The 26,782-nt window shown below is 44.9% G+C and overlaps 2 protein-coding genes and 1 long non-coding RNA gene across 13 annotated transcripts in view; 2 read left to right on the top strand and 1 right to left on the bottom strand.

Moving 5' to 3' along the window:
• The window catches only part of PACSIN2 (protein kinase C and casein kinase substrate in neurons 2), a 54,383-nt gene extending 39,047 nt beyond the window's left edge, over positions 1 to 15,336 (top strand). For 2 of the 4 annotated variants that reach the window (XM_081911794.1, XM_081911795.1), the window contains 3 exons: positions 10,642 to 10,758; positions 11,291 to 11,487; positions 13,201 to 15,336. In XM_081911794.1, the coding sequence (XP_081767920.1) occupies positions 10,642 to 10,758; positions 11,291 to 11,487; positions 13,201 to 13,313 (427 nt within the window). In that variant the 3' untranslated portion in view covers positions 13,314 to 15,336. The remainder of the gene's footprint in view (positions 1 to 10,641; positions 10,759 to 11,290; positions 11,488 to 13,200) is intronic. The other 2 variants (XM_081911796.1, XM_081911797.1) reach the window with 2 other exon arrangements.
• LOC309370297 lies at positions 1,376 to 8,205 on the bottom strand. The gene is made up of 2 exons (XR_014168496.1): positions 7,958 to 8,205; positions 1,376 to 2,454 (listed from the first exon to the last, which is right to left on the bottom strand). It is a non-coding gene; the product is annotated as an uncharacterized lncRNA (long non-coding RNA).
• A 3,824-nt stretch (positions 15,337 to 19,160) lies between the features above and the next one.
• Positions 19,161 to 26,782, top strand: part of ARFGAP3 (ARF GTPase activating protein 3) — a 34,634-nt gene continuing 27,012 nt past the window's right edge. For all 8 annotated transcript variants that reach the window (XM_081911781.1, XM_081911780.1, XM_081911778.1 and 5 more), the window contains exons 1-4: positions 19,161 to 19,312; positions 22,949 to 23,067; positions 24,826 to 24,898; positions 25,980 to 26,111. In XM_081911781.1, coding sequence (XP_081767907.1) covers positions 19,244 to 19,312; positions 22,949 to 23,067; positions 24,826 to 24,898; positions 25,980 to 26,111 — 393 coding nt within the window. In that variant the 5' untranslated portion in view covers positions 19,161 to 19,243. The remainder of the gene's footprint in view (positions 19,313 to 22,948; positions 23,068 to 24,825; positions 24,899 to 25,979; positions 26,112 to 26,782) is intronic.

Genomic DNA, 26,782 nt, shown 5'->3' with positions numbered 1-26,782 from the left:
ATTTTCAATGCATTCCTATGGGAATCCGTGCTTCGCAAGACGAAAAAACTCGCAGAATGAATTAATTTCGTCTTGCGAGGTACCACTGTATGTAGTTTTGGAAAATGAGGCTCTATTCAGACCTATTTCCGCATAAGGAGCAATAGGGAGTGGGCTTGAGCTGACATGCTTATTCCTGGACCCCTCTCCTGCTCCCTTACTATGGGAAGAAGTGAATGACTGACTGAACTGGGAGATGTTGCAGTAGTTTGAATATGGGATTTTTCTTGACCCCGGAAGGTTGATATCTTGAAAATATCTCTAACTTCCCAGAGCCAGGAAGTCACCACATTCTGGAAAACATGCTTTTTCTGGTTTGTTTGAAACGTGGGTAGGAGAGCCAGAACCCTACTCTCAGCCTCTTGCCAAAGTTGGGCTGGAAATAATGTCCCATCAGAACTGTAGAGAAGCAGGCATACATTCATTTAAAATCTAAGTAAATAAATAGGACTTGTTTTGGCAGTCAGTTTGTCAACCAAACTAAACAGCGGAGTCTTAAAATTTTTGATTAGATTCCAGAATAAGGCAAATAAGTAGTAATCTTTGGAAAAGAACAGACCTGCAACAAATCGATTCAACATTTGGCCTTGTTGAAAACAGACGGAGGTAAGTTTTATATTGAGTCAGAGCAGTAGCTAGCAGGAAGTTGTATGCCCTGACAAAATACATTCCCACGCTCAAAAGCTGGGTCCTCCTTCTATGCTTCCTAACTACAGGTCTGTTTAATTAGAGATCCTAGTATCTTAATGCATATAGTTTACAAAGCTGTAATCCAGGGATTGAGAACCTCAGGCCTGGGGCCCCTCTGTCCCTCAGGATGCTCCCCTGGCCACATCCCTTATGTGCTTTGTGCCCAACTGGGATGTTCTGGCCTGCCTGACATGTGTCATTGAAGGCCATTAATGCCTCTTGCTTGCCTGGATGGACAAGGTGAACGTGGAAACCTTTACTCTGGTATGGCTGGAATGTAACCTACTGTACAAAGGTAAGCGTTACATGCAATGCCTGTGGGTCCTGGAAGGTAGTCCATGAAGAAACTGAACACTGGTGTTGAAACAAGCTCCCCACCCCTTCTATAGTCTCCCTAGTGCCTATACAGAAGACTTGCTATGAGAAATTTGGAGGTGGTCATTCACTTGTGAAATTGCTTAGAACTAGGTATAGCTGCAGAATAACACAAGCTTTAAGGAACATTTAGTACAGCTTCGAAAGGTAGCATCTGTTTCTGGGATTTGTTCTGGGATTTTTGTAGTTAAAGTTTGACCAGCTGAGGTAATAGATAAGGAGTAGTGAATTTTTTTTTTAGCTCAAGGGTTGTGTTTCTTCATAAGCAGTCTTCATGGGGTGGGGGTGGGCATGTGGCACTCTAGGCTATGTTGCAGTTACACATCAGGTTTCTGCAGACAAAGCTCTCCACCCAGAGGGTTTAGCACATTTCAAGGGCACATTCTGGCCAAGCAAAAGTTCTCAAGGAGGCCCAGAGCTGAGCTGGTGGTGAGGGATGTGAAATGGGGAAAGGTCAAGGTAAAAGGGCCCAGAATGCCACCTCAGAGTTTTGCGTTCCAATAATGTTTTATGTCTGCTCCGCACCTCATACAATGATTTTCTAATAGTATGATTCAAAAACCCTCTGTGCATTCTGACCTTATCATACCACAGGTAGGCGTGCCACCCGAATCTGTTGTCAAATCCCTCCAAATCCAATATATCTGAATTATCTAAGGTTATCCATTCTCTCAACCAACAAAAACACGCCACCTCATAGTAAATTTTTAGATCTGGCAGGGGAAAACCGCCTCTTCTTTTGTATCTGTCAATATTTTATACTTCATTCTTGGCTTTTTCCCCTGCCAGATAAATTTGGACAATCTTCTTTGCCATACATTAAATTGTTTTGTTCCATTGATAACCAGAATTGTCTGAAATAAAAACAACAGTCTTGGTAACACGTTCATTTTGATAGCTGAGATTCTACCTATCATTGATAATTTCATTCTCATCGATATCTCCAGATCTCTCTTCACTTCATTCCACACCTTTTCATAGTTGTCTTTAAAGAGGTCTATGTTCTTAGATGTGAGCCAGACTCCTAGGTATTTTAACTTTTTTTCTATCGACATGCCTGTCTTTTGTTGTAGTTCTCCTATTTCTTTACTGTCCAAATTTTTAGTTAATATTTTTGTCTTATTTTTGTTGAGCTTAAAGCCTGCTAATTGCCCATACTCTTCAATCTTTTTCAAAGCTTCTATTGCACTGGACATACGTTGTTCTAAAGTCAAAACAACATCATCGGCAAAGCCCTTATACTTAAATTATTTTGAGGCTACACCAATCCCCTTTATTTCTTTTGTTGCTTCTATTTTCTTCAACAGGACCTCTAGTATTGTTATAAATAACAATGGTGATAGTGGGCACCTGTGATGGGACGATGAGCTGCTTGTGCGTAAAATGCAAGTCCCTCAGAGTTTGATCAGGTTTTCAAACCTCTGCCTGTGACGGAGCCCCTCCAGCATGGCTGCGTCAATCACTAGTAGAATCCGAAAGTGGCTGCTTTCGGAATCTTTTCCAACATAAAAGCTCTTTAACGGAAACACGTCGTCTGGCCTCTCGGCGTGACAGTTTCCGGCGAGGTGTGGGTGTCCCTATAGGAGGTCCTGAGACCTCCCCACTGTTTTCGCTGGAAGTGTCTCTGAGCCATCCCTCCGACTCACTTTCCCTTGGAGTTCTTGCTCGCCCTCTACTGGTTCCCTCTTCCGCTGCTACTCCTCTCTCAACCTCAGTGAGCCTTTGCGCCCCCGGCGCTTTAGATGGCAGTTCCCTGACATCCACCTCCCCTCCAGGGCCCCCTTCACCCCCTCCCGTCTCCTCCCCTACTGGCGGTGAGGAGGTAAAACCCCTGAAAGAACCTCCCTCATCTTCCGACGTCGCGAACACTTCCCTCCACTTGTTGCTGTTCCTACTCTCTCGGTAATCTTCGTCATCGGAGTCCACTCCCTCTTCCAACTCCGACTCCGCGAACCCTTCCATTTCCTCTTCCTCATCGGTGGTGCCGAAATACTCCCTCCTAAACCTTGCTATCGGCTGAGGTTTCCTCGGGAACCTTTGGTGGAACGTTTCTGTTAAAACCTCGTCATTGACTTCCTCTGCACTTACCCAGGTGTTTTCTGACTCCGGTTCCCCTTCCCACGCCACCAAATACTCCACCTGATTTCCCTTCCACCTGGAATCGAGGATTTCCGCTACATGGTTGCGGCGTTCCCTCTCTTCCAAGGCTGGTCCCCTGACGTACTCCCCTTCACGTCCCCCCCTGTATGGTGACAGTAACGACCTGTGGAACACTGGGTGCAATTTCATGTGGTTGGGTAATCGGAGTTTGAAAGCTACCGGGTTGACCTGCTGAATGACCTCAAAGGGTCCCAATCTTCTGGGCCTCAATTTCTTACAACCCCCTTTGAACGGCAACCCTTGGGTTGACAACCTCACTTGATCCCCCACCCTTATGGTTTCACCTTCCCTTCTGTTCTTGTCTGCCTGCTTCTTATATTGTGCCTTAGCCCTTTCTAAGTTGAGCTGGAGCTGATGATGGATCGCTTCCATCTCTTCTACAAAATGTTCAGCCGCTGGGACGCTCCATCTCTCCCCTCCTTCCCCTGGAAATGCCCTGGGGTGACACCCGTAATTAGCCAAAAAGGGACTCATCCCTGTGGACACATTCTCCGCATTATTGTAGGCAAATTCTGCCAACGCCAACTTTTCGACCCAATCGTTCTCTCTGTCATTGACATAACACCTCAGATATTGTTGAAGAATGCCATTTGCTCTTTCCGCCTGCCCGTTGGTTTCAGGGTGCCGGGCAGTTGAAAAATTGACTTCCACGTGCAGCAAGCTCATGAGCTTCCTCCAGAACCTGGAAGTAAATTGTTTGCCGCGATCTGAGATCACCCTCAAGGGAGCCCCGTGCAACCTAAAGATGTGTTCTACAAACAACTTCGCTGTTTCTTCCGCTGTGACTGCATGTGAGCATGCTACAAAGTGGCACATCTTAGTTAACAGGTCTACTACTACCATGATGGCTGTTTTCCCCTTGGACTTTGGCAGATCCGTCATAAAATCTATTGATATCGCTTCCCAAGGCCGTTCTGGTGTGGGTAATGGTTCTAATAACCCTGCCGGCGCCCTTCTTTCCCCTTTGGCTCGCTGACATTGGTCACACCCTCTTACATACTCCCTTACATCTTCCCTCACCTTAGGCCACCAAAATTCCCTGGTAACCAACCACATGGTCTTGTGTTGTCCAAAATGTCCCGCCGTAGGGCTATCATGCAACTGCTTGAGTACTCTCCCCCTCAATTCACCTTCGGGTATATACAGTGCCCCTTTGTAATACAATGCCCCATTTCTTTCCTCAAAACCTCCGGGACTCTCGCCCTCCCCCCTGAGACCTCTGAGCTTATCCTGGGCATATTCATCATTTTCCGTTTCCTCTACCAGTTCTCGTTGCCCCACCAGCGCCGCCCCACACACCCAGCGGTCCTCAGGGATGACATGTCTCTCTTCGATCACCCCCTCCCCTTCCCAATACTCTGGTTTGCGTGAGAGCGCGTCCGCCCTGACGTTTTCTGGGCCTGGCACATAACAAATTTCAAAGTTGAATTTGGAGAATTCCTGTGCCCATCTCACTTGTCGTTGGTTGAGCACTCGAGCTGTTCTCCAATACTCTAAATTCTTGTGGTCGGTGCACACTTGCACCTTGTGTTGTGCCCCAATTAATAAATGTCTCCACCTCCGGAATGCTTCGTGAATGGCAAGTAGTTCCCTGTCATACACCGTGTAATTCCTCTCGGATTTATTCAGCTTCCGCGAGAAGAAGGCACACGGTCTCCACTCCGACGCACTCCTCCCCGGTTGAAGAAGGACCGCCCCTACCGCCCGGTCGGATGCATCGGTTTCCACTCTCATGGGTTTTCGTAAATCCACATGCAGAAGTTGTTCTTCCGAGGCGAAAGCCCTTTTCAGTTCTTCAAAGGCTCGATCCGCCTCTACCGTCCAAACAAATTTCTTCTTGCTGCTGAGGCAGTCGGTGATGGGCGCCGTCAAGTGGGCAAAGTTCTTGATGAACTTCCGATAAAAGTTCCCAAACCCCAAGAATCTTTGCACGTCCTTCTTGGTCTTCGGTGTCTTCCATTCCAGTACCGCTTGGACCTTGCCTGGATCCATGGCCAATCCCTTGTCTGACAAGCGGTACCCCAGGAATTCCACCTCCTTGGTATGAAACTGGCACTTCTCCAGTTTCACCCACAGCTGGTTGGCTTGCAGCCTGCCCAACACTTCTCGAACGTCCCTCACATGCTGTTCCTCATCTTCCGAATACACCAACACGTCGTCTAAAAAGGCCACACAATTCTTGTAGAGCAAAGGTCCCAGAACGTGGTTTATAAAAGCTTGAAAACACGCGGAGCCCCCTTGTAGACCGAAGGGCATAACGAGGTATTCAAAGGCTCCCAAAGGGGTAAACATGGTGGTCTTCCATTCATCTCCCTTCCTTATGCGTATCAGATTGTACGCCCCCCGCAGGTCCAGCTTTGTAAAAATCTTTCCCTTCCTTACTCTGGTCAAAATGTCATCAATTCGGGGCATAGGGAAAGCCAGGGGCTCCGACACTGCATTGAGGGCCCTAAAGTCACACACCAGTCTCGGTTTGTCTGTGTTCTTTTTGTCCACAAAAAACACTGGGCTGCCCCCCACCGCTCGGGACTCTCTGATGAAACCTCGCTTCAGGTTTTTGTCAATGAACTCCCTCAGCTCCTGCATCTCCCTGTCTGACATGGCGTACAGCTTGCCTACTGGGAGTTGGGCCCCAGGGAGTAGGTTGATTTGACAGTCAAAGGGTCTATGCGGTGGCAGTTTGTCTGCTTCCCTTTCGCTGAATACGTTGCTCAGATCTGCGTATTGCGGGGGCACCTTCCCTTTGTCCATTACTTCCATCCCGGCTAGGGTGACTCTGTCTCCTCCCGAAACCTTCCCCTCCTTGCAGTGTTCTAGGCAATGCGCTGACCCAAAGGAGACCACCCTCTGATGCCAGCCCACTAGCGGATCGTGTAGCGCCAGCCAGCTCATCCCCAAAATGATGGGCGCTCCTCCCAGGATGGCCACATTAAACGCTATCTGTTCGGTGTGCCTTGCCACCCTCATTATCATCGGGACAGTCTGTTGGCTAACTTCTCCCCCCAACAGCTCTCTGCCGTCAATCGTAGTCACCTGCAAGGGGTTACTTAAAGGGATGGTCTGTATCTGATGCTCAGCTGCAAACTCCTTACTCATGAAATTACAGGAGCTGCCTGAATCCAAAAGCGCCTTGATCTTTAGTGGGTGTCCGTTTGGCAGTTCTAGTAACACCTCTATCACTAAAGCGGGTCTGGGAGGTTCCGGCGTGGGCACTTTCACTGCTCTTTGGCCTGGCTGCTGTGCCCCGACGGTGGCAGCCAGGCGTTGGCTTTTACTTGCTCCTTGCCTTCCTCTTCCTTTCCCCCAACAGCTCCTGCCATCCCTTGCCATTCCTTTCTTTGTGGGCAGACTCTGGCAAAGTGCCCTGGCTGTTGGCAGAGATAACATCTCTTGGCGCTCTTTCCCTCCTTCTTCCGCCCTTCACTGGGATTTGAAACTGCGCGCGCCCGCGCTGTTCCAACTTCCATCGGCTCTGCCGGCGGGAAAGGTGGCTCTGGAATGTCTGGAATGCGGAACTCCCTCCAACGGTCTCCTTTCCCTTCCCGCTTTTCCAAAGCCCTCGCCTCCTGGCGCGCTCCTATGGACAGCGCAGATTTGGTTAACTGATCCATAGACTCCGCCCTGGGCCCCCGGGAAAGCTCATCTTTGACGGTTGAAGAAAGCCCCTCTTCGAAAAGCATTTGGATGGGCTCCGCCGATAGGTCCCACCCCAATTTATGAATCAGCATAGTAAATTCAGTCCAGTACTCACGGACAGATCTGCTTCCTTGCTGGCAAGCCATTAACTGCCTTCGCACCACCCCCTGCTCAATATCGCTGGAAAACATCAGGTCCATGGCACGAAAAAACTTCCTCGTGTCCTTTAGGATCTCATTATTCGCTGCCATCAGGGGTCTAACCCAATCTTTCGCCCCGGATTCGAGATGGCCAATCACAAAAGCCACTCGCGATTCCTCGTCGGGGAAGTCATCAAACTGCAAGTTTAGAGCGTATTGCATCTCTGTTCTAAAGGCATGATAGTTCCTGGGATCCCCCCCGAATTTCTGCACCAATCCTGGTACCTTTCTGGCGAGCGGGGTGGTTTTCTCCTTTCCCTTTTCTGCATCCTGAGCCCTCCTCTCCTCAAGCCTCGCCGTTTGCAGCGCCAACTGGATCTCCAACGCCCTGTACCTTTCTTCCAGGCTTGGACCCCCTCCAGCTGCTCCTGCTCCTCCGGTTCCGGCTGGGTTGCTCATGATGCTTCTCCCTGCACAAGCTGGCTTTCGGTGACTTTCGGATTGCTGTGATGGGACGATGAGCTGCTTGTGCGTAAAATGCAAGTCCCTCAGAGTTTGATCAGGTTTTCAAACCTCTGCCTGTGACGGAGCCCCTCCAGCATGGCTGCGTCAATCACTAGTAGAATCCGAAAGTGGCTGCTTTCGGAATCTTTTCCAACATAAAAGCTCTTTAACGGAAACACGTCGTCTGGCCTCTCGGCGTGACAGTTTCCGGCGAGGTGTGGGTGTCCCTATAGGAGGTCCTGAGACCTCCCCACTGTTTTCGCTGGAAGTGTCTCTGAGCCATCCCTCCGACTCACTTTCCCTTGGAGTTCTTGCTCGCCCTCTACTGGTTCCCTCTTCCGCTGCTACTCCTCTCTCAACCTCAGTGAGCCTTTGCGCCCCCGGCGCTTTAGATGGCAGTTCCCTGACAGCACCCCTGTCTGGTTCCCTTTGTTTTCTCAATTTTGTCTGTGAGGTTATTATTAATTATCAATTCAGCATATTGTTCTGAATAAATAGCCCAAATACCATTTAAATTTTTTTCGCCAATATCCATAAATTCTAAATTTCTTTTCATAAAATGCCAAGACACATTATCAAATGCTTTTTCAGCATCCAGAAACATTAGGTCATCTTGTTTGTCTCTCCTGGAGTCCAGATATTCCATTATATCAATTATATTTCTAAACAAAAAAATTCCTTCCAGTAGCACCTTAAAGACCAACTAAGTTAGTTCTTGGTATGAGCTTTACCAGACCCTTCTATATAGTAAACTTATTACCAAACTTAAAACCATGGAGAGACCTGGTCTGAACAAAGACATTGGATTCTTATCTCATTATACATGACAAAGCCATTTTTCACCTTCTCACCCCTTGCTTTTTCCTGTAAGACCTATTGCAGTCGTTAAGAGACGTCAACAGGCTCATCACAGCTATCTGCCAATCACCCATTCCCACCACCCTTCTGAGTAATACCCCTCCCCACCTTCTCACTATATAGAAGGGTCTGGAAACTTCTGTTTCAGTGTATCTGAAGAAGTGTGCATGCACACGAAAGCTCATACCAAGAACTAACGTAGTTGGTCTTTAAGGTGCTACTGGAAGGATTTTTTTTGTTTTGACTATGGCAGACCAACACGGCTACCTATCAGTAACTGCAATTATATTTCTAACATTGTCCTTCATCTGTCTACCAGATAGAAATCCAGTTTGGTTCTTTCCAGTCTCCTCTCCCAATACATCTTTAAGTCTATCTGCCAATATACTGACGAATAATTTGTAATCATTATTTAGGAGTGAGATTCCCTCAGATTTAAAGCCGCGTCTCCCAATGTGTCAGGATCAAGCAACAAATATTGCGCGTCCAGAAATAAAAAGTAAATTCCACGGGCAAGTCTCTTATTCAAGCCCTTTGGGAAATTATAGCGGCAGAATGCTGGTTTGTTAGTCTTTCTCCATTTCCATTATCCAGTCACTTTCGGCAAAGCCGGCAGGGTTTCCACCCCCCTCAGTGCTTTCAAGCGGCTTCTTAATCCCGTAACTTTTTGTTGCAACACTGAAACAAACTTTCAATTCTTCTGAGTGTCTTTATATAGCTATTTCCCCCCTTCCCCAAAGGGCTGACGGGGGATAGCTATTATAACCACTTGACTCTGTTTGTAGCTAAAGCACTGATATACTTAATTTTGTAGTAGAAAACTTACTACGCCATTTTCTCGTCAGCAGTGAGACGGATTCCCTGTTTATGTCTCAAAGCTCTCCAAATTCCTTCTTTTGCCAAATAAGTCCAAATTTTCTCCACTTGCCTTCGGATTAGCTTTTAATCTTGGGGAATGTCAGCTGCCTTTTGCCATCGGAACTAGAGGCTTCACTCAGCAGAAGTAGCGAGTAGACCCCCTTGCACCCGCACCTCCATCCCCTCGGGTTTCCGAACCTTTTTACGGGTCTGTCTGCCTTTGGGGAATAGGGACGCAGGTGGCGCTGTGGGTTAAAGCCTCAGCGCCTAGGACTTGCCGATCGAAAGGTCGGCGGTTCGAATCCCTGCGGCGGGGTGCACTCCCGCTGCTCGGTCCCAGCGCCTGCCAACCTAGCAGTTCGAAAGCACCTCCGGGTGCAAGTAGATAAATAGGGACCGCTTTCTAGCGGGAAGGTAAACGGCGTTTCCGTGTGTGCGGCTCTGGCTCGCCAGAGCAGCGATGTCACGCTGGCCACGTGACCCGGAAGTGTCTCCGGACAGCGCTGGCCCCTGGCCTCTTAAGTGAGATGGGCGCACAACCCCAGAGTCTGTCAAGACTGGCCCGTACGGGCAGGGGTACCTTTACCTTTTACCTGCCTTTGGGGAGATACGCCAAGGGTGCCGCTGGGTCCCCAGCACCCAAAACTCCCTTTTGGGTTTTTTACCAGAGCTCACAGTGCCCATGTGAAACTCCAATCTTCTGCTAAGCTCGGATTTTCCCCAAGAGGCTACATCCGCGTCCAAAATGGCCCCTGCAGCCGACAGGAAGTCAAGACATCCATAAGTTTTATTTTCTGTTCTTCTTCCTGATTCACCAACATATGAAATTGTGTTTGTAACGTTTTGATAGTTTGTTTGATTTGTTCATCTTTTGGTTTTGATGTTAATTTTTTCTCATTTTCCACAAGATGGGCTTGTCTGATTGGTAAGTGACTTCAGAATGTAAACATGCACTGTAACCTTTAAAATGGTATTAATTGCTGTACCTTTTAGAGTCAAGACTGATTTGGAGCGCACGGCCCACGTTGTGCACTCCATACTTCCCTGGCTAGCACTAACTACGATTTGATGTGAATCAGAATCAATGTATCCATTCTTATTGCTAAGCATTATATGCTCAGAAACCAGCTTGAAACTGGGATCCTAGGCTGGCTTCTATAGTGGCAGGTCAGACATTTGTGACACAGAATCTGAAGTGTCTCTGTAGCGAAATAAGACGGAAATGGCTTTGGCAGAAGGGGAAACGTGTTTCCGTTTTAAGTAAGTGTTGGGAAGGTAAGCCATCGAAAGCGAAGGATGTGCATGGCTCTGTTCTGAATTGCATGTATATTGACTCCGTGAAACGGCAGGGTCACCTTCATGATTTTTCTCTCCCAAATAGCAGTGTTAGTGTTCCGGGTGACACAGTGCAGTCAGTTCAGTCAAGTTACAATCCCTTTGAAGATGAAGAGGATACTGGAAGTACTGTCAGTGAAAAGGAGGACAATAAAATCAAAAAGTTGGTGAAAGACGGTTCTCAAACTGTTTTTTATACTTACACTTTTGCTATCCAGGGTTTCCAACTCCGGGTTTCTACAAAAGCCTTATGTTGCACAATGCATGAAGCCCTTGTTGAACGGTTATTTTGTTGCAAACCCGACTAACCTCCCAATGCTCTATCACTGTTTTGTTTTCTGGTTGGTTTTCCTTCACTGGTTCCACAAATATTAACTGTGGTCATGTGCTTTGAAACTACTGCTGGATCTTTGCTACTGGCTGTGCTCACTAGGTGTTCTCCCCTTTCTCACCGTTTCATGTTTTCCCCTCAAATGAACATGTTGGCCTTGATGTTTCTCTTGGTGGTCCATAACCTCTATGTTCACTCTTATTGTCTCTAAGGGCACTGTGATGTGAAAAGGGGCAAAGCACAGCATTGCTAAGCAGGTGCCCAGAAGTAGCTTGGCAAGGGGTGGGATATCTAGAATGAATATCCCACCCCCTGCCAAGCTACTTGTATCAGGGAAGCTAACAGAATTTTTCCATGTCTTTAGTGTTAGCAGCTCAGAGAAAAACCAAAGTTACTCTGCGGACTGGTCCGATGAGGAGACCAACAATCCTTTTTCATCCAATGATGCTCCAGCAGAAACAAATCCATTTGATGAGGATACATCCCCTACGATGGAAGTTAGAGTACGGGCATTGTATGACTATGAAGGTCAAGAGCTTGATGAACTCAGTTTCAAGACTGGTAAATACCCTTTACTTCTTTTTTTCTGCCCTAAAAAGATGCAAGGCAGGATTGGCCCCAAACATTTTGCTGCCTGAAACAGAATAGCAAATGTCAAAGGTACATAAGAGTCAGTGCCAGCCGCAAGCATCTCTAAGACCATAAGAGCCTGGCTGCAGGATCAGACCAAGGAACCATCCAGTCCAGCATTCTCTTCTCACATTGGCCAACCTAAGGAAAGCCTGCAAGCAGGACTGGAAGGCAGCCTCCCTTACCACTTGGGATATTGCCTCTGACAGGGAAGGTCCAACGGTAGCCTTCCTTGGTAACCTTAACCCTCATGAATTGGTCTCATCGCCAACTTAAACCCATCCAAGTTTGTGGACAACACTACAATTTGTGGAACCAAATTCCCTAGTTTTTGTGGTGTGAAGAAGTATTCCATTTTGAATCTCCCACCCTTCTGCTTCAGGGAATGACTGCAAGTTCTAGTAGTATAAGAAAGAGAAAGAAAATTTTCTCCACCCCATAATACTACTACTACTACTACTACTACTAATAATAATAATAATACTAATAATAATAATAATAAATTTTATTTATATCCCATCCTCCCCAGCCGAAGCCGGGCTCAGGGCGGCTAACAACAATCAAATAATCAAACATTCTAAAAACATTTCATTATAAAAATTAATTAAAATCAAATTAATGGCATAATTTTGATATACAGTGGTACCTCAGGTTACAGATGCTTCAGGTTACAGACTCTGCTAGCCCAGAAATAGTACCTCGGGTTAAGAACTTTGCTTCAGGAGAAGAACAGAAACTGGGCGGCAGCAGCAGTTTCAGGTTAAGAACGGACCTCCGGAACGAATTAAGTTCTTAACCCGAGGTACCACTGTACCTCTGTCATGTCCTTCATTACTCGTCCTTTCCCTAAAACAAAACTCCCAAATGTTTTAAGCTTTCCTCACAAGGGATCATTTTGGTTGCCCATTTCTGAAACCTTTTCACTTCTACAGTATCCTTCATCAGATTAAATTCCAGTAGTCAAAGTACATTTGCATTATGATATTGCCAGTTTTGTTTCCAATCCCGCTCCATGGTATCACCTTTTTACAGCTGCGGCACCCCATGAGTGTATATGTGATATTAGGATTTTTTGCCCCAATGGGCCTCATTTTCTACTTGTTTACTTTTAATTACATTTGCTATTATACTGCCCATTCACCCAGTTTGGAGAGCTCCTTTTTTCTAGGGGATTTAAACCTGCTCTGCAACCTTCTTATCCCAGGCCTGTCCAGAAACATTTCCCTAAAAATATTTGCCTAAAAAAATCAAAACCCTCCCCCCCGCAAGGACCACTGTCTTATACAGCTGTGTCTGTCTAGCTGGCCCTGCACTCAGAGCTGGTAGCAACTAATTTCCCTGATATCCCCGATTCCCTGAGACCAGCAGGTATAAGGCAGTTTATAAAATCAATAAATAATAATAATAAATGATGATATCTGGTGTTTTTTATCCAGTTAACATTGTGCTTCAATGGATGCTTTGATTATTACTATTTTTGAAGGGATGGGAGGAGCAATGTAATAAAACCCAGATTTCTAATGCTCTGATGCTTATTGAGTGAAGAGGCAGTACTGTTACTGCAATGGGAAGACCCATTTTCCTCAAACACTCCAGGGGAGTAGCTATTTTTGGGGGTTCTGAAATTACTTTCTCTCCTCACAGGGGAAGAGCTAACTAAAATAGAAGATGAAGACGAACAGGGTTGGTGCAAAGGCCGCTTGGACAATGGACAAGTTGGACTCTATCCTGCAAACTATGTCGAGGCAATCCAGTGACAAAGAATTGTATAGAAGTGCTGTAGTAATTGTCAGTCGGTATGCAGTTGGTGGCCCGCCATGAAGAGAACTGAAATGTGTTGAAATTGTATATATTTCCTTTAATGCAAATGAATGATGGATTGAAATATGTGTTCCCAGGGGACAAGATAACAATTCAGGCTGAAACTGGGAAAGGTTGGCAGCTTATGCACAGCACAAAATAACCAGGCCAGAGTGGAAATTTAGTTGACAAGAAAATGATATTCTTAGAACTTATTGCCAATTTACTGTTTTATCATGCCTTATGTATATTTTCAAATTTGCTACTGCCTCAGTCCCAGTTTTCTGGGTGGTGGCTTGCATTGATTCTTGTATAAATCACTTCTTTTAAGTGACCTATAATAATTTGCAATAAATTGCAACTTGTTTTTTTAATTGCAATTTTTTATCTGTTCTTAGCAATATTTGAAAGATGCATTTTTTTTAATTTAAGGACTATGTAGCCTGCCATCTTTTCATGCCTGGTTCATCTACTACTACTTAAGTTATGAATTTGATTATTCCTCAGTTTACATTGTACTGTTAACTTTTCCATGTTATTAGCATGCCTTAATGGTGTAAAATGCCAAATTGGGTCTGTTACATAACATTGTAGCATACTGTCTGCAAATGTTAGTTTGGGTTTCTGGAATGCCATTGATGCATTTTGGCACCAGAAACATGAATTTTCCAAATTACGACTTCCAAGTGGATTTCTAAAAGTATAATATTTAAGCCTATTTCCATCATATTCTTGCTGAGAAATTGACATTTTGCAAGATGTTAATGATTTTGTGCAATTTGGAAACGTCTACGAAGATTATTTTTTCAAGCAAAAGACTGTAAAATAGATTAATGCTTTTTTTATTGAGATGCTCTTTAAGTTGTGCAGATGTGTATATATAATTTGATATTCAAATGTTTAAAGAGCATATCCTTATTAGCCAGCCTATTGTCTATGCATTAGATTTAAGGTGGAGTCCAGCACGAGTAAATGTGAGTTTGCTATCCATGTCAGTGGGACGTTGCAGCTTTAGAGCAAGCCATTTAAATTATACCATATTTAAATTGTGCTTTGACAGTGCTTACTCATTTAAACATAAAGTAGATCAGCTGCTCAACCCAGCGCACTGTGGATGTAGTAGCTGGGAGGGATTGTCATAAGGATATAGGAGCCCAGTTTTGACCCTCATCTATATGGAGTGATTTCCGGAGGAAGAGACCTGCATGCACACATAATACGTCCCTGTCGACCCCAATCTCCCTTTCCTTGATGGAGGTGGAACAGTGAGGGCTGCCTGGGGAGTTGCAAGGTACGCACAAGATTCCCACTCCTTGTAAAGGCATCGGGGTGGGGTGGGGGGGAGAAGGCCAGTCTTCCGCTATGCATTCCTGGGATCCTTCTGTCGGCCCTGCATCCACAGTACACTGGAGTGAGGCCTAAGTATTACGTGACTTTGATTCTCAAATAAGATGAACATAGTAGTTACATCCTAATATTAATATTTGTAGGTAGAATCGTGGCTCCAAATATAAACTCGCAGTAGCCCCACTGTGGATTATTGTAGCAGAACACTGTAAAATCTACTTGTTTGAAATTGCAAATCAACTGTAAAAGCGTGAAATTGTATACATTTGTAGGAGATCAAATAGTTGGATTGTGAACATGTTGGAACAAGTTGCTTTATAGAAAATCTAAATGTTATCCGATAAGTAGAAATGCTATTTTAGGGAACTACACTGTAATTGAAATAAATTTTTGGCAATTAAAATGCTGTAAGTGCTCCTGGTATTACATTTGCTTTTGGAGATCAATATATTTATTAACATATGAAGTTCAATTGTATAAGGTTCAGTATTGGATCGCTGCCATCATAATATTCCAGCATAATTGTTCATGAACAGTAGATTTGCCACAAGTGGTGAAAAATAAGTCTGGAGTATTTTTCTGTATAGTACACTATTTTAAAAATAATAAAATCTTAAATATGCTGAACACAAATTTACTGTGAAAGTACTTCTCTCTCTCTTTACTGAAAGCGCTGTATTTTCTGTTTGTTGCACTTTGAGATAAATAGTCAAAAATTACTGTTTGGTATATGCATAATGATAAGTAGAAGTAATATTTCTCCCAGCAATGCACCCATGATTTGGGTTAACATAAGACTGAAGAAAGTTACAGTCCTGCCCTCCAGCTATCAAAGTATGCCTACAAAAGGAGTGAAACAGTCAAATATATTTGGAAGAAATGCTCAAAATACAGAGTAGGCAATGTGCAGACCCATTACACTAGGCAAGCGTAGAACAAAATGTATTTATGTTCAGGCATGAATATATTGAGATAAAGCAAATGCTGAATAAAGGAATGCTGAACAACAACAAATCAGTTCCCCTAAAAGGTTTGTTTTTGGACAGGGGTGAAAATATGTCAAGGCGCTATTACAGAGAAGGCCCTGTCCCAGTCACCAATCAGGGAGCCTACCTTAACAGTGGGACCACAATATCCTGCTGTTCTCCTTTACAACCATATAAACCAGCAAATCAGATACTAGTGTGGCTGTCAGTTTTGTTATTTCCCAGGTGCTTCAGGTGGATTCTGCCTCTTTTCAAAATGAAACAAAACCAGGCAAGTCCATTTCTATGCATATGTTAACCCAGCACTTTATTTTTCAAAACGTGAACTCCTTAAGCAATTGCAAAACTGCTTTAGAGATGCAGACTTTGTTCTCCAATGTGCTGCAGGAATAGCTTAAGTGATGCTCTCCAGATGATGTTGGACTCCAATGCCCATCATCCCTAACCTTTAGCCATGCTGGATGGGGCTGATAGGAGCCCAGTATCTGGAAGGCACCATCCCTGTGCTAACCACTTAACTCAGGTCGACTCTTCCCATGTTTAAACTGACCCATGCTAAATAGACCCAAACCAATGGCTTCAAGTTACAAGAACAGAGGTTCAGACTAAACATCTGAAAACTTCCTGACGGTAAGAGCTCTTTGACAGTGGAACAGACTCCCTTGGAAGGTGGTGGGCTCTCCTTTCATGGATGTTTTTAAGCAGGGGTGGGGTGGCCATCTATCATGGATGTTGAGATTCCTGTATTGCAGGCGGTTGGACTAGATGACCCTCAGGGTCCCTTCCAACCATACAATTCTGGCTTTTATTTAACATTCACAGTGCACTTACAAACCACACTTAGGACTCGAAATGTTGTGTCCTCATCCTATCTACCCAATTAACTATCAAGAGGGAGGGTAGCGGCTTTGTAACTCCCCCTGATGCTCAAGACACAGCAGGAAATAGCACAGCATGCCAGAAGTATCTCAATGCTACCTCAATCAGCTGCTGTTTAGAGTCTCTGTGGAGCTAGTGTTGCAATCGCATTGCACTTTGATACAGACACGCTGATCATCAGCATGTGGACTCCAAAGGTTGACTCCAACAGCAGCAGATACAACAAGCATAATATGTTGTGGAGCTGAATAATTTTTTACTGGCCCAACCCCGAAAGTGGATTTGATAGCGCCTAAAAAGAACCTAAGGGGACACGGGTGGCGCTGTGGGTAAAACCTCAGAGCCTAGGGTTTGCCGATCGCATGGTCGGCGGTTCGAATCCCCGCGGCGGGGTGCACTCCCGTCGTTCGGTCCCAGCGCCTGCCAACCTAGCAGTTCGGAAGCACCCCTGGGTGCAAGTAGATAAATAGGGACCGCTTACTAGCGGGAAGGTAAACGGCGTTCCGTGTGCTGCGCTGGCTCGCCAGATGCAGCTTGTCACTCTGGCCACGTGACCCGGAAGTGTCTGCGGACAGCGCTGGCCCCTGGCCTCTAGAGTGAGATGAGCGCACAACCCTAGAGTCTGTCAAGACTGGCCCGTACGGGCAGGGGTACCTTTACCTTAAAAAGAACCTATTTCCAAGTGCTTCTTAAGTGAGCCAATACTTTATGCCCAATAGTTTTAAAGAATTGATGGCCCATTCATTAAATGAGGGGGGAAAACAAAGTTGACTTTTAAAATTTTCAGGTACTGTAGAGAGACTTTTTTGGTGGGTAGACCAGGCAGGTCTCCATCCCTTGCCCAGCCAGTGCCGGATTACCAAATAGGGAGCAGCTTTTCAAACGGAGCCCTGCAACTATGGGTCAAAATAATACTGATCTAGACAGAAAATTGCAATTGAGCTTCAAAATCCAAAATACATTGTTAATTTGTGAGGGGCCCCCTGAGATTTCGGCTGCCTAGGGGCCTCCACAGAGTTTGGCCCTGTGCCCAGCCAGCTTCTTTTTAGTTGCAGGTTATACTTTTTAGTTTTTAGTTTTAGTTTTTTAGGTTTTAGTTTTTAGTTGCAGGTTATACTTTTTAGTTGCAGGTTATCCTGCTTCTTGTCTAATTGGCAAGGAGAAACGAAGCCCTACATGAAACCCGTCAGGGTTCTTCCCCCTTCCTCCCAAGCCTGCGCTTGTTTTCCATGTAGGTAAACAACATAACAAGCCCTCCAGCAACTCCCTTCCTCTTAATTTCTGAGGACTTGAGGAAGGGGCTGAAATCTTGAATGTTTTAGGTACAGTGGTGCCCCGCAAGACGAATGCCTCGCAAGACGAAAAACCCGCAAGACGAAAGGGTTTTTCGGTTTTTGCGACGCTTCGCTAGACGATTTTCCCTATGGGCTTGCATCGCAAGACGAAAGCCCATAGGGAAATCTCCGGGGACCTCTTTTAAATGCTGGCGGGGAGCAAAGCCTTTCCCCCCCTCCGGCCTTCAGAAGAGGTCCAGGAAGGCCGGCGGGGGCAAAAGGCTTTGCTCCCCACCGCCAGCATTTTAAAAGCGGTCCGGGATAGCAGGGAAGCGCTTCCCGCTATCCCGGACGGCTTTTGAAGGCAGGCGGCGGGGGGGGGGAGCAAAGACTTTTGCCCCCCGCCAGCCTTCAGAAGAGGTCCTGGACCTCTTCTGAAGGCGGGTGGGCGGCAAAAGTCTTTGTCCCCCTGCCTGCCTTCCCGGGGGCTTTTAAATCGCCCTGGGACAGCGATTTTAAAAGCCCCCGGGACAGCGGAAAAGTCTCCGCTGTCCCGGGAAGGCAGGCGGGGGGGAAGCAAAGACTTTCGCCCCCCGCCAGCCTTCAGAAGAGGTCGGGGGACAGACTGTCCCCGGACCTGGTCTGAAGGCGGTTTCCATAGGAACGCATTGATTGATTTTTAATGCATTCCTATGGGAAACCGTGCTTCGCAAGACGAAAAACTTGCAAGACGAAAAGACTTGTGGAACGAATTAATTTCGTCTTGCGAGGCACCACTGTACCTTGAGGCAAACCTTCAACCAGTTCTTTTTCCACTCAAAAAAGAGCATCTTTATTTTCTTGGCTCAGGAAACTATTTCAAAAAAGATACTTTGTATTGAGTATAAACTTTTCCCATCTCCTCTGAGGACCATCAATGAAATGTGAGAAAAGGAAACGGGCATTGGTCCATTTCCGTTCACTTGTTGAGCGTTCACACGTATATCCGTGTCGCCTTTATTCGCGTGTCTCCTTTACATCCTTTCCCCCCCCCTCCTCCTCGCATTAACCCTCTCCGCGCCCCACCGCCCTGAGCCTCGGCTCGAGGGGAAAGGAACCCGGCCCTCCCGGTCGCCTAGGCAACTCCAAAGCGCCCTACCGGCTGGCGCGAAGGAAGCCAAGCCCCGCCCCGCTCCCCGGCCTTCCCAATCCGCGCCCCACAAATCAGCCCTTCCCCGCGACGCTCCTCCCTCCGCGGCGCGTGCGTGGCGCGACGTGGGCCTGCGCGCGCCGCGGCGCCGCGTGGAGGCCCCGCCCCGTTGGCGGGCGCGGGTTGGCCTCCCTCCTCCCTCCGTGGCGCTTGAGGCGGCGCTTCTTGAGGCGGCTTGGTCGTCGTCGTCGTCTCCGTCGCCTCGAGGAAGGATGTGCGAGCCCAGCAAGCAGGACATCGGCGCCGTATTCCGGAGGCTCCGCGCCGTCCCCACCAACAAGGTAGGCGAGCGGGGCGAGGGCTTCTTCTCTCCGCTGACACGTCGCGCCTCCGGGAGCTTCGTGATTCCCGTCTGGTGGTTGTTTACTTTTGCCTGGAGCCGCCGCTTCGCAGCGCGGAGAGGCCGGGCAAAAGCACGGCGCGCGCCAGGAGAACCAGATCCCACGGAGATCGTGATCCTCGTCGTGGTTTCGCCACTTCTGTGGCCCCCCGCTTTCCGATCTCCCTCCCCGAAGTCGCATTATCCCCCAGGCGCTTTGCGATCCTAAGACCCCGAGGTACGTAGGGAGCAAGCGCCGTCCGATTAGGCGGGGCTTGCTTTCGCGTAGACGTGGCCAGATTCGTTTATTTTTTTTGCATTTGTTTATTTATGGCCTTGATCTTCCAAAGAGCTCAGAAGTGGGGCACATGGACCTCCTCCTCCCGCTCCCCCCCCCATTTCATCGTCACAACAACCCTGTGAGGTCGGTCAGGCTAAGAGAGGGGGAGACTTGGCCCAAGATCAGATCACCCAGTGAGCTTCATGGATGATGTGGGGATTGGAACTCAGGACTCTCTCTTGCAAAGGACTTCATTTCTAGGGACTTGAGGAAGGGGCTGAAATCTTTAAGGGTTTTGCTGCATTTGTTTGCAGACAGATTTTGGGTGAGTTGCTTTCAGCTTTTTTTTTCCCCTGCTGCCCAAGGCCAAACGCAGAAGAAAAAAGGGCACATTGATTTACTTTGATCAATGGAAATGACTGGCAGAATCCAAGACCTGGGAGAAGAAGTCGTGGAGGAGGATTGAAAGAAATTTAAGGACTATTTACAAAAACACTGTAAATTGTATGAATGTTAAGAAAGATGTAAGATTAGCAACAATACGGCACCAATAAGTTAGTTAAAAGGAATATGAAGATAAATGTAATCAAAAGAAAAGATAAATTTTGGATAAATACTATGTTAAAATTAAGTTTTTAAAAGTCGGGATCTAAATTATCTAAAATTAGGGATATAATATTGGAAAATTATATTATAAGAATTGAAACGAGGTAATAAATTGCTGGATAAAGTTTGAGATTTTGGAACGCAGGAACGAGAGTTGCGAGGAAGTCCAATGAGGTGAATGAAATGTGGATATTGAAAAATCATATATTATTTTGTATGTTCTCTTACTGTTTAAACAAAATTTTTAATAAATATTATTTTAAAAAAAGAAAGATTTACTTTGATCAAGTATAGGGAAACTGGGAAACGTAGGGACAGCTGTGTAGGTAGATGTGTCCTTCCTGATTTATATCCATCCATGTATTGTGGAGCTGACGTTGTGATTCATCCCTTGCCTTTTGGAGGGTGAAGTGCATCTGCTTCCTGCCCAGAACTCCTCACTCCTTTTTCTTTGCTGGAATTCATGGTCAAGGTTCTGTCTGCCTTGTCACTGTTGGCAATATTCCTTTAAAGCACAGCATGGAAGGGAGTGAAAACTGATGAGGTGGCTTAAGAACTAGGGCTGTAGTTGATTTTGTCTTTTCCATTTTCTTCTTGGTGAAGAGTGAGTCAGCGACCTTTCAGAATAGGAGGAGCACTGTAATGTGGGCTTTTCCAACAGGCAGTTATTTCTGCGTATTTTCTTCATGTAATTTTGTTTGCTCGTTCCTGCAGACTCTGACATGACTGTATAATTTTATAATGATCGGTTACGGTGCCCAAAGTCAAGTTACTTTATCTTGTGTTCTGATGGTTTGTGGAAGTATGTGTAAAACAGCATGTTCATTTCAAGCAGTAATTCTGAAGTTGTTCTGAGTTATAACAGATTAAGCTACGTGGATGATGAAATCATCTTATAAGATGATGAAATAGAATTGCTGCAGGGCAAACAGGCTCAGGCAAATTGGTTGCTGGCAAGTGGGCTGACTGAAAATAATTACTGCTCTGTTATAGCTCTTTAGTGATATGTAGATATGATCTTCAGGTTCACAAAGTTCAAATGTTGGATTATAAGGCCACTGTTACTTCAGTCAAGTGGTTCTGAGGTAGCTGTGTGTGGACATGATCATAACAAGGAGGATCTTGAATTCAGAGGCTGCCAAATGGATAAAAGTAACATGTTCTTCTGGTACCTTAGTAGGTGCTCTGAAGTCTTACAGTTTAAAAACTAGGTTGTATATTTTTCTGGAGCATATTAATGTTTGTTAATGGGTCTGTTCATGTGCACATGTTAGGAGGTGTTAGATGGTGACAGTTATCCTAGTGAATGTTTTTTGTTTGTATAAATCAGAGTGGATATCAATTCTACGTATAGTAATTTGGAGAATGCCTACTGTGTTCTAGATGCTTAACTCCCAGTTAAGTGTGCATAGAATTGCAGCCCTAGACATGTTGGGCTTCTTTTGTACAGTGTTCTGATAGGTGACCTAATAGATAGACCATATAGTCTGAAGCAGCTAGGTGACGGTCTTCCACCTGCAGGTACAGTGTTAGAAACTCAGATATATAGATATATAAACTAGGTGCCAAGTGGCTCCTTAAACCAAGATTACAGTTGTCAAAACGGAATGTCTAATTGCCATTTTTGGGCAAGACGGCTCTAAAGTCTCATTTTTCAAATGATAGACTGACTGTGATTGATTATTAGATAAGGTAGGTAAAGGTAAAGGATCCCTAGACGGTTTAAGTCAAGTCCAATTCGACTATGGGGTGCGGCGCTCAACTCCGCTTTCAGGACGAGGGAGCCAGCGTTCGTCTGCAGGCAGCTTTCTGGGTCATGTGGCGAAGATGACTAAACTGTTTCCAGCTCATGGAGCACCATGATAAGTGCCAGAGCGCATGGAAACACTTTAATGTCCTGCTGCAGTAGTACATATTTATCTACATGCACTGGTATGCTTTCAAACTGCTAGACTGGCAGGAGCTGGGACAAAACAACAGGAGCTCACCCTGTCAGACAGATTCGAACTGCCAACCTTATGGTCAGCAAGCCCAAGAGGCTCAGTAGTTTAGACCACAGCACTACCTGTGTATCCATCATCTGGCTAATTAAGATGGAAACCTTGAGCTAGGTTAAGAGCATTGAGAACCTGAAGACAAGTCACTTGATTCAAGGACAGTCCTCATATATATTGGCCTATCCCTACCTATTTTTCTTAATGGTGACACAGACCATTCATAACATGAGAATATTCTTCACAACTGTGAGCTGGGCGGTGGGGTGGGGTAATTGAAGGCAACAACTATAATGTTGTTCACTGCTCCCGCTCAGGCTGAACAGAAGAAGTATTTTGGTTCCTGAAATTTATTCAGATTGTGCAGCTAAACTATAACTGATAGAATTCTACAGGATGGAGTATTAGTGTGTGAAAACAGGCAAGATCCAAGGATCCCCAGGCATGCACCTCCAGGTGGTAGAGATGTCAGGCCCCACCCTGGCACCCAGGAACCTTCACTTGGTCAAAGTGGCTGATAGGTCCAAAATGTGCCTGCTGCCCAGTTAATTTCAAAGACTGCAGGTACACTAGAAGTTACATCAAGGCAACCAACTTTTTGCCTTACTTCAGCTCATTTGCTGGAGTAATTTAGAGCTATTTATTCTGCAGGTCTCACACTGTGGTTCAGATGCTTACTTGTCACTATATGCTATACACTTTTTGTATTGTTTTCTAGATATGCTTCGACTGTGGAGCGAAAAACCCAAGCTGGGCGAGCATAACATATGGTGTTTTCCTGTGTATTGACTGCTCAGGGACTCATCGATCACTTGGGGTTCACTTGACTTTCATTCGGTAAGGAATTTGCATGCTGTTTTTGGATTGAGGATGCTTTTTCCGTGTTACTGCATTTGTCTGACTTTCTCCCATTTGTCTGACTTTCTCCCATATTTGTAAGTAAAAGGATTGTTCGTGTTGTGCATGGTATCCAACACGGCCCTTCTGCTGACAGAAGGCACCTGTCATCAAAACAGGGGAGGGAGGCAATTTTCAGATTTTCAGCAATGCCTTCCCTACGCTGCTGCCTCTAGCGCCACCATAAATCTACTCTGGAGGGCCTTCTGTTGACAGAGGGAGAGCATTGAATCCCACCCTCAGAATGCTACTTTGGCATCAATAGTAGATACAGGAGAATTTCTTTGGTGTGGTTCCCAAGGAGTGGTTAATATCCTTTTGGATCAGACCTGAAATTCTGGATACAGTTTAACCTGGCTTTTGGTGTGCTGACTTGTTTTCTTACTGCTTTTACCTTTACCTTTAGTGGTGCAACAATGAAACTGCTAGAACAGTTGCAAAGCTAAGCAGAGTCCACTATAGTTTCAAAGAGGATGGGGCACCACTTGCTGGGATCGGACTAGATGAGCCTTGGGGGGCTCTTCCGACTCTACAATTTTATGGTGGTACTGTGTTAACTGTTTTAAATGGTTTCTTGGATAGTCTGAAACAGTGGTGTCTAAATTATATAAACATACTTCTGTTGAAATTATTTGATTTTTCCATTTTACCATTGAGATGAAACGTTTATATTTTTATTAAATTGCAGTGGTTTTAAATATAAACAAAGATTTGATTGCCTTCAGCTTTACTGTGAATGTTGCCGTCTGAGGGTTGTGCATTAGAAAACTGCAATCATGTGTTTACAGTTTAAGGTAAAGGTAAAGGTACCCCTGCCCATACGGGCCAGTCTTGCCAGACTCTGGGGTTGTGCGTCCATCTCACTCAAGAGGCCAGGGGCCAGCGCTGTCCGGAGACACTTCCGGGTCACGTGGCCAGCGTGACATCGCTGCTCTGGCGAGCCAGAGCTGCACACAGAAACGCCGTTTACCTTCCCGCTAGAAAGCGGTCCCTATTTATCTACTTGCACCCGAGGGTGCTTTCGAACTGCTAGGTTGGCAGGCGCTGGGACCGAACAACGGGAGCGCACCCCGCCGCGGGGATTCGAACCGCCGACCTTTCGATCGGCAAGCCCTAGGCGCTGAGGCTTTAACCCACAGCGCAACCCGCGTCCCTTGTGTTTACATTTTAGAACTTAACATTTATGAGTCATATATATCTGATACTGAATATCACAATCTTTATTTACTTTACCAACCAATCCCCTGTGTCATGTTGGTGGTTGAGCTTCATACTTTGAATACTGAATATTAGAACAGTTTTCCTAAAGATTGGTTGGTTCTGTTTACAGGAGCTAGAATGCCAAGAAGTATAAATGGAAGTTTCCCTTTTTAGATGACTGTGCCACATAATTGGCAATTTTGTATTTTGGCTTTAAATACTCAATTTTTTTAAAAAAGCAATTCATCTGAATATCCTCCGAAGCATATACAGCCATGGGAATAAGAAAGTGCACCCTCTTTGTATTCTGTGGTTTTATATGTGAGCACATAATAACAATCATCTGTTCCTTAGCAGGTCTAAAAAATAGGTAAATACAGCATATTACACAGTGTCATGATTTATTTAACAGCAACAAAAAAAGTTTTGCTTCAAGATTTTGTTGGGAAATAATGGTTAGAAAAGTTCTCAATTTTTTTCTTTTTTAAATTTTGGTAGGTCTACAGAATTAGATTCTAACTGGTCATGGTTTCAGCTGAGATGTATGCAAGTTGGAGGAAATGCTAATGCTGTAAGTTTATTTGTGAAGTTGAGATTTTACTCCCTGAACGGTTTCATATCATTCATATTTTGCAGAAGCAAGCTAGCGCGCGCTCTCTCTCTCTCTCTCTCTCTCTCTCTCTCTCTCTCTCTCTCTGTGTGTGTGTGTGTTATTTTTGTGGGTGCAAAAGCTGCACTTTTTAATTTAAACCTGAGTGGTTAACCTGTAGCCTTTCAGATGTTACTGGGCTAAATTCCCACCAGTCCCAGTCAGTGATTCAGCAGCATCTGGAGAACCACAGATTAGTCACCCCTGATTTATGTATGTAATTCTACCCCATTTATTTAACCACAAAGTGTTCCCAGAACAGCAAGCAATACTGTACTGAACACAAAATTCTGCTTCTAAGAATCCTGTCTTCTATTCCAGGTTTCTATTCCTTATGGATGCAAACATATGCTTGAAAATGTCTGAACAATGCCTGCTGAAATCTGGGGTTGTTTTCTCATTGGTATGGGGTTAGGGCTTCCGTGTTCTAGAAAAACCAGAATACGTTATGCAAAACATCAGCAGCAGAATCAACTGCAGAATCAGAAACTGTAATTTTGCACAATTTATACAGGTTATAGAATTTAGATTGCCTGTGTGCACTTTTTAAAATAATGCTTGAGTGCATGTAGTCTTTCTTATGGCTACTTGATTTTCTCATGCTCCTAATATTTACCCCAAACATGTATGTATTATATATGTTTTATTACTTGTATTTTAGCATGTTGTTCTCATTAACTTTGTTTTCTTGCTAAAATCTTATTTCTTTTCTTTTCTTTTTTGGCTAACCAGTATTTGGTTGACCAATAAAATTTGATTTGATGTTTGAATATTTGATATTTGAATTTACGCTCAGATGGAAAATATGTAAATGCTATAGATAAATGCTACAACTTTCATCTCATTGCATACATGCAAGGATTCTTGATAATGTTCACCCACCCTAACATAGCATAACCCAAACATAAAATACATTTGCTTTAACTTTAAGTAATAAACCCACCCTCAAATGCTTTTAAAAATACACACATTGTCTTTCTTTAATGTACTCTTTTTTTTGTAGTCTGCATTTTTCCACCAACATGGTTGCACTACAACTGACACCAATGCTAAGTATAGCAGTCGTGCTGCTCAACTTTACAGGGAAAAAATTAAGTCGCTTGCAGCTCAGGCAACACGGAAGTATGGTACTGATGTAAGTGAACTGCACTCTACCTCATTCATTGATTCTTGTTGTTACTTTCTTGTTAGACCACTGTTGTATTTCCAGGAAATCTAATGTTTATAAAGCTGATATGCAACCAATCACATAGTGTTCAGACATTTGCTTAGTTCTTTAAGAATGTTGCAGTAATGAGGAAAGATGGAAGATGCTGTATCAATTAATATCATGGATTCCTTCATCTCTTTGGTGCATTCTGTCACCTCTGTAGCATTTAGGCATAGTTCTGGCACCTCTTTTTCTAGAAAAAAAGCCCTGATTAATACTAATCACTTAAATTGTGCTTTGCATTCCTGAACAGATTATTACAGAAAATTGGGGGGGGGGATCCCACTACCATATTTTCACTGAAATGAAATATTTTTGGCCCCAATTATCAGCCTGTCATCACTTGGCATGTTGCCTTACTGCACCAACTACAATCTTGTTCATCATACAGTTTCACCAAAGTTGCAGAAGTGTTTATGTTGGGGTACAATACCAGTATAATTAATACATTACCTGTGCAATCAGAGGAGGTTTAATATGTTCACCAACATAAAGTGTGACCAAGAGGTTCACTGATTTCGTATGAACTGTGAAACATATTTTATAAAAGTCAAAATAAATCTTCTCTGGAGGGTTGGAATGAGAATGAGAGGAAG

This window comes from Podarcis melisellensis (genome assembly GCF_964234715.1).
Source record: "Podarcis melisellensis genome assembly, chromosome: 5".
NCBI lineage: Eukaryota > Metazoa > Chordata > Lepidosauria > Squamata > Lacertidae > Podarcis > Podarcis melisellensis.
This window is presented reverse-complemented; position numbering and strand designations above follow the sequence as displayed.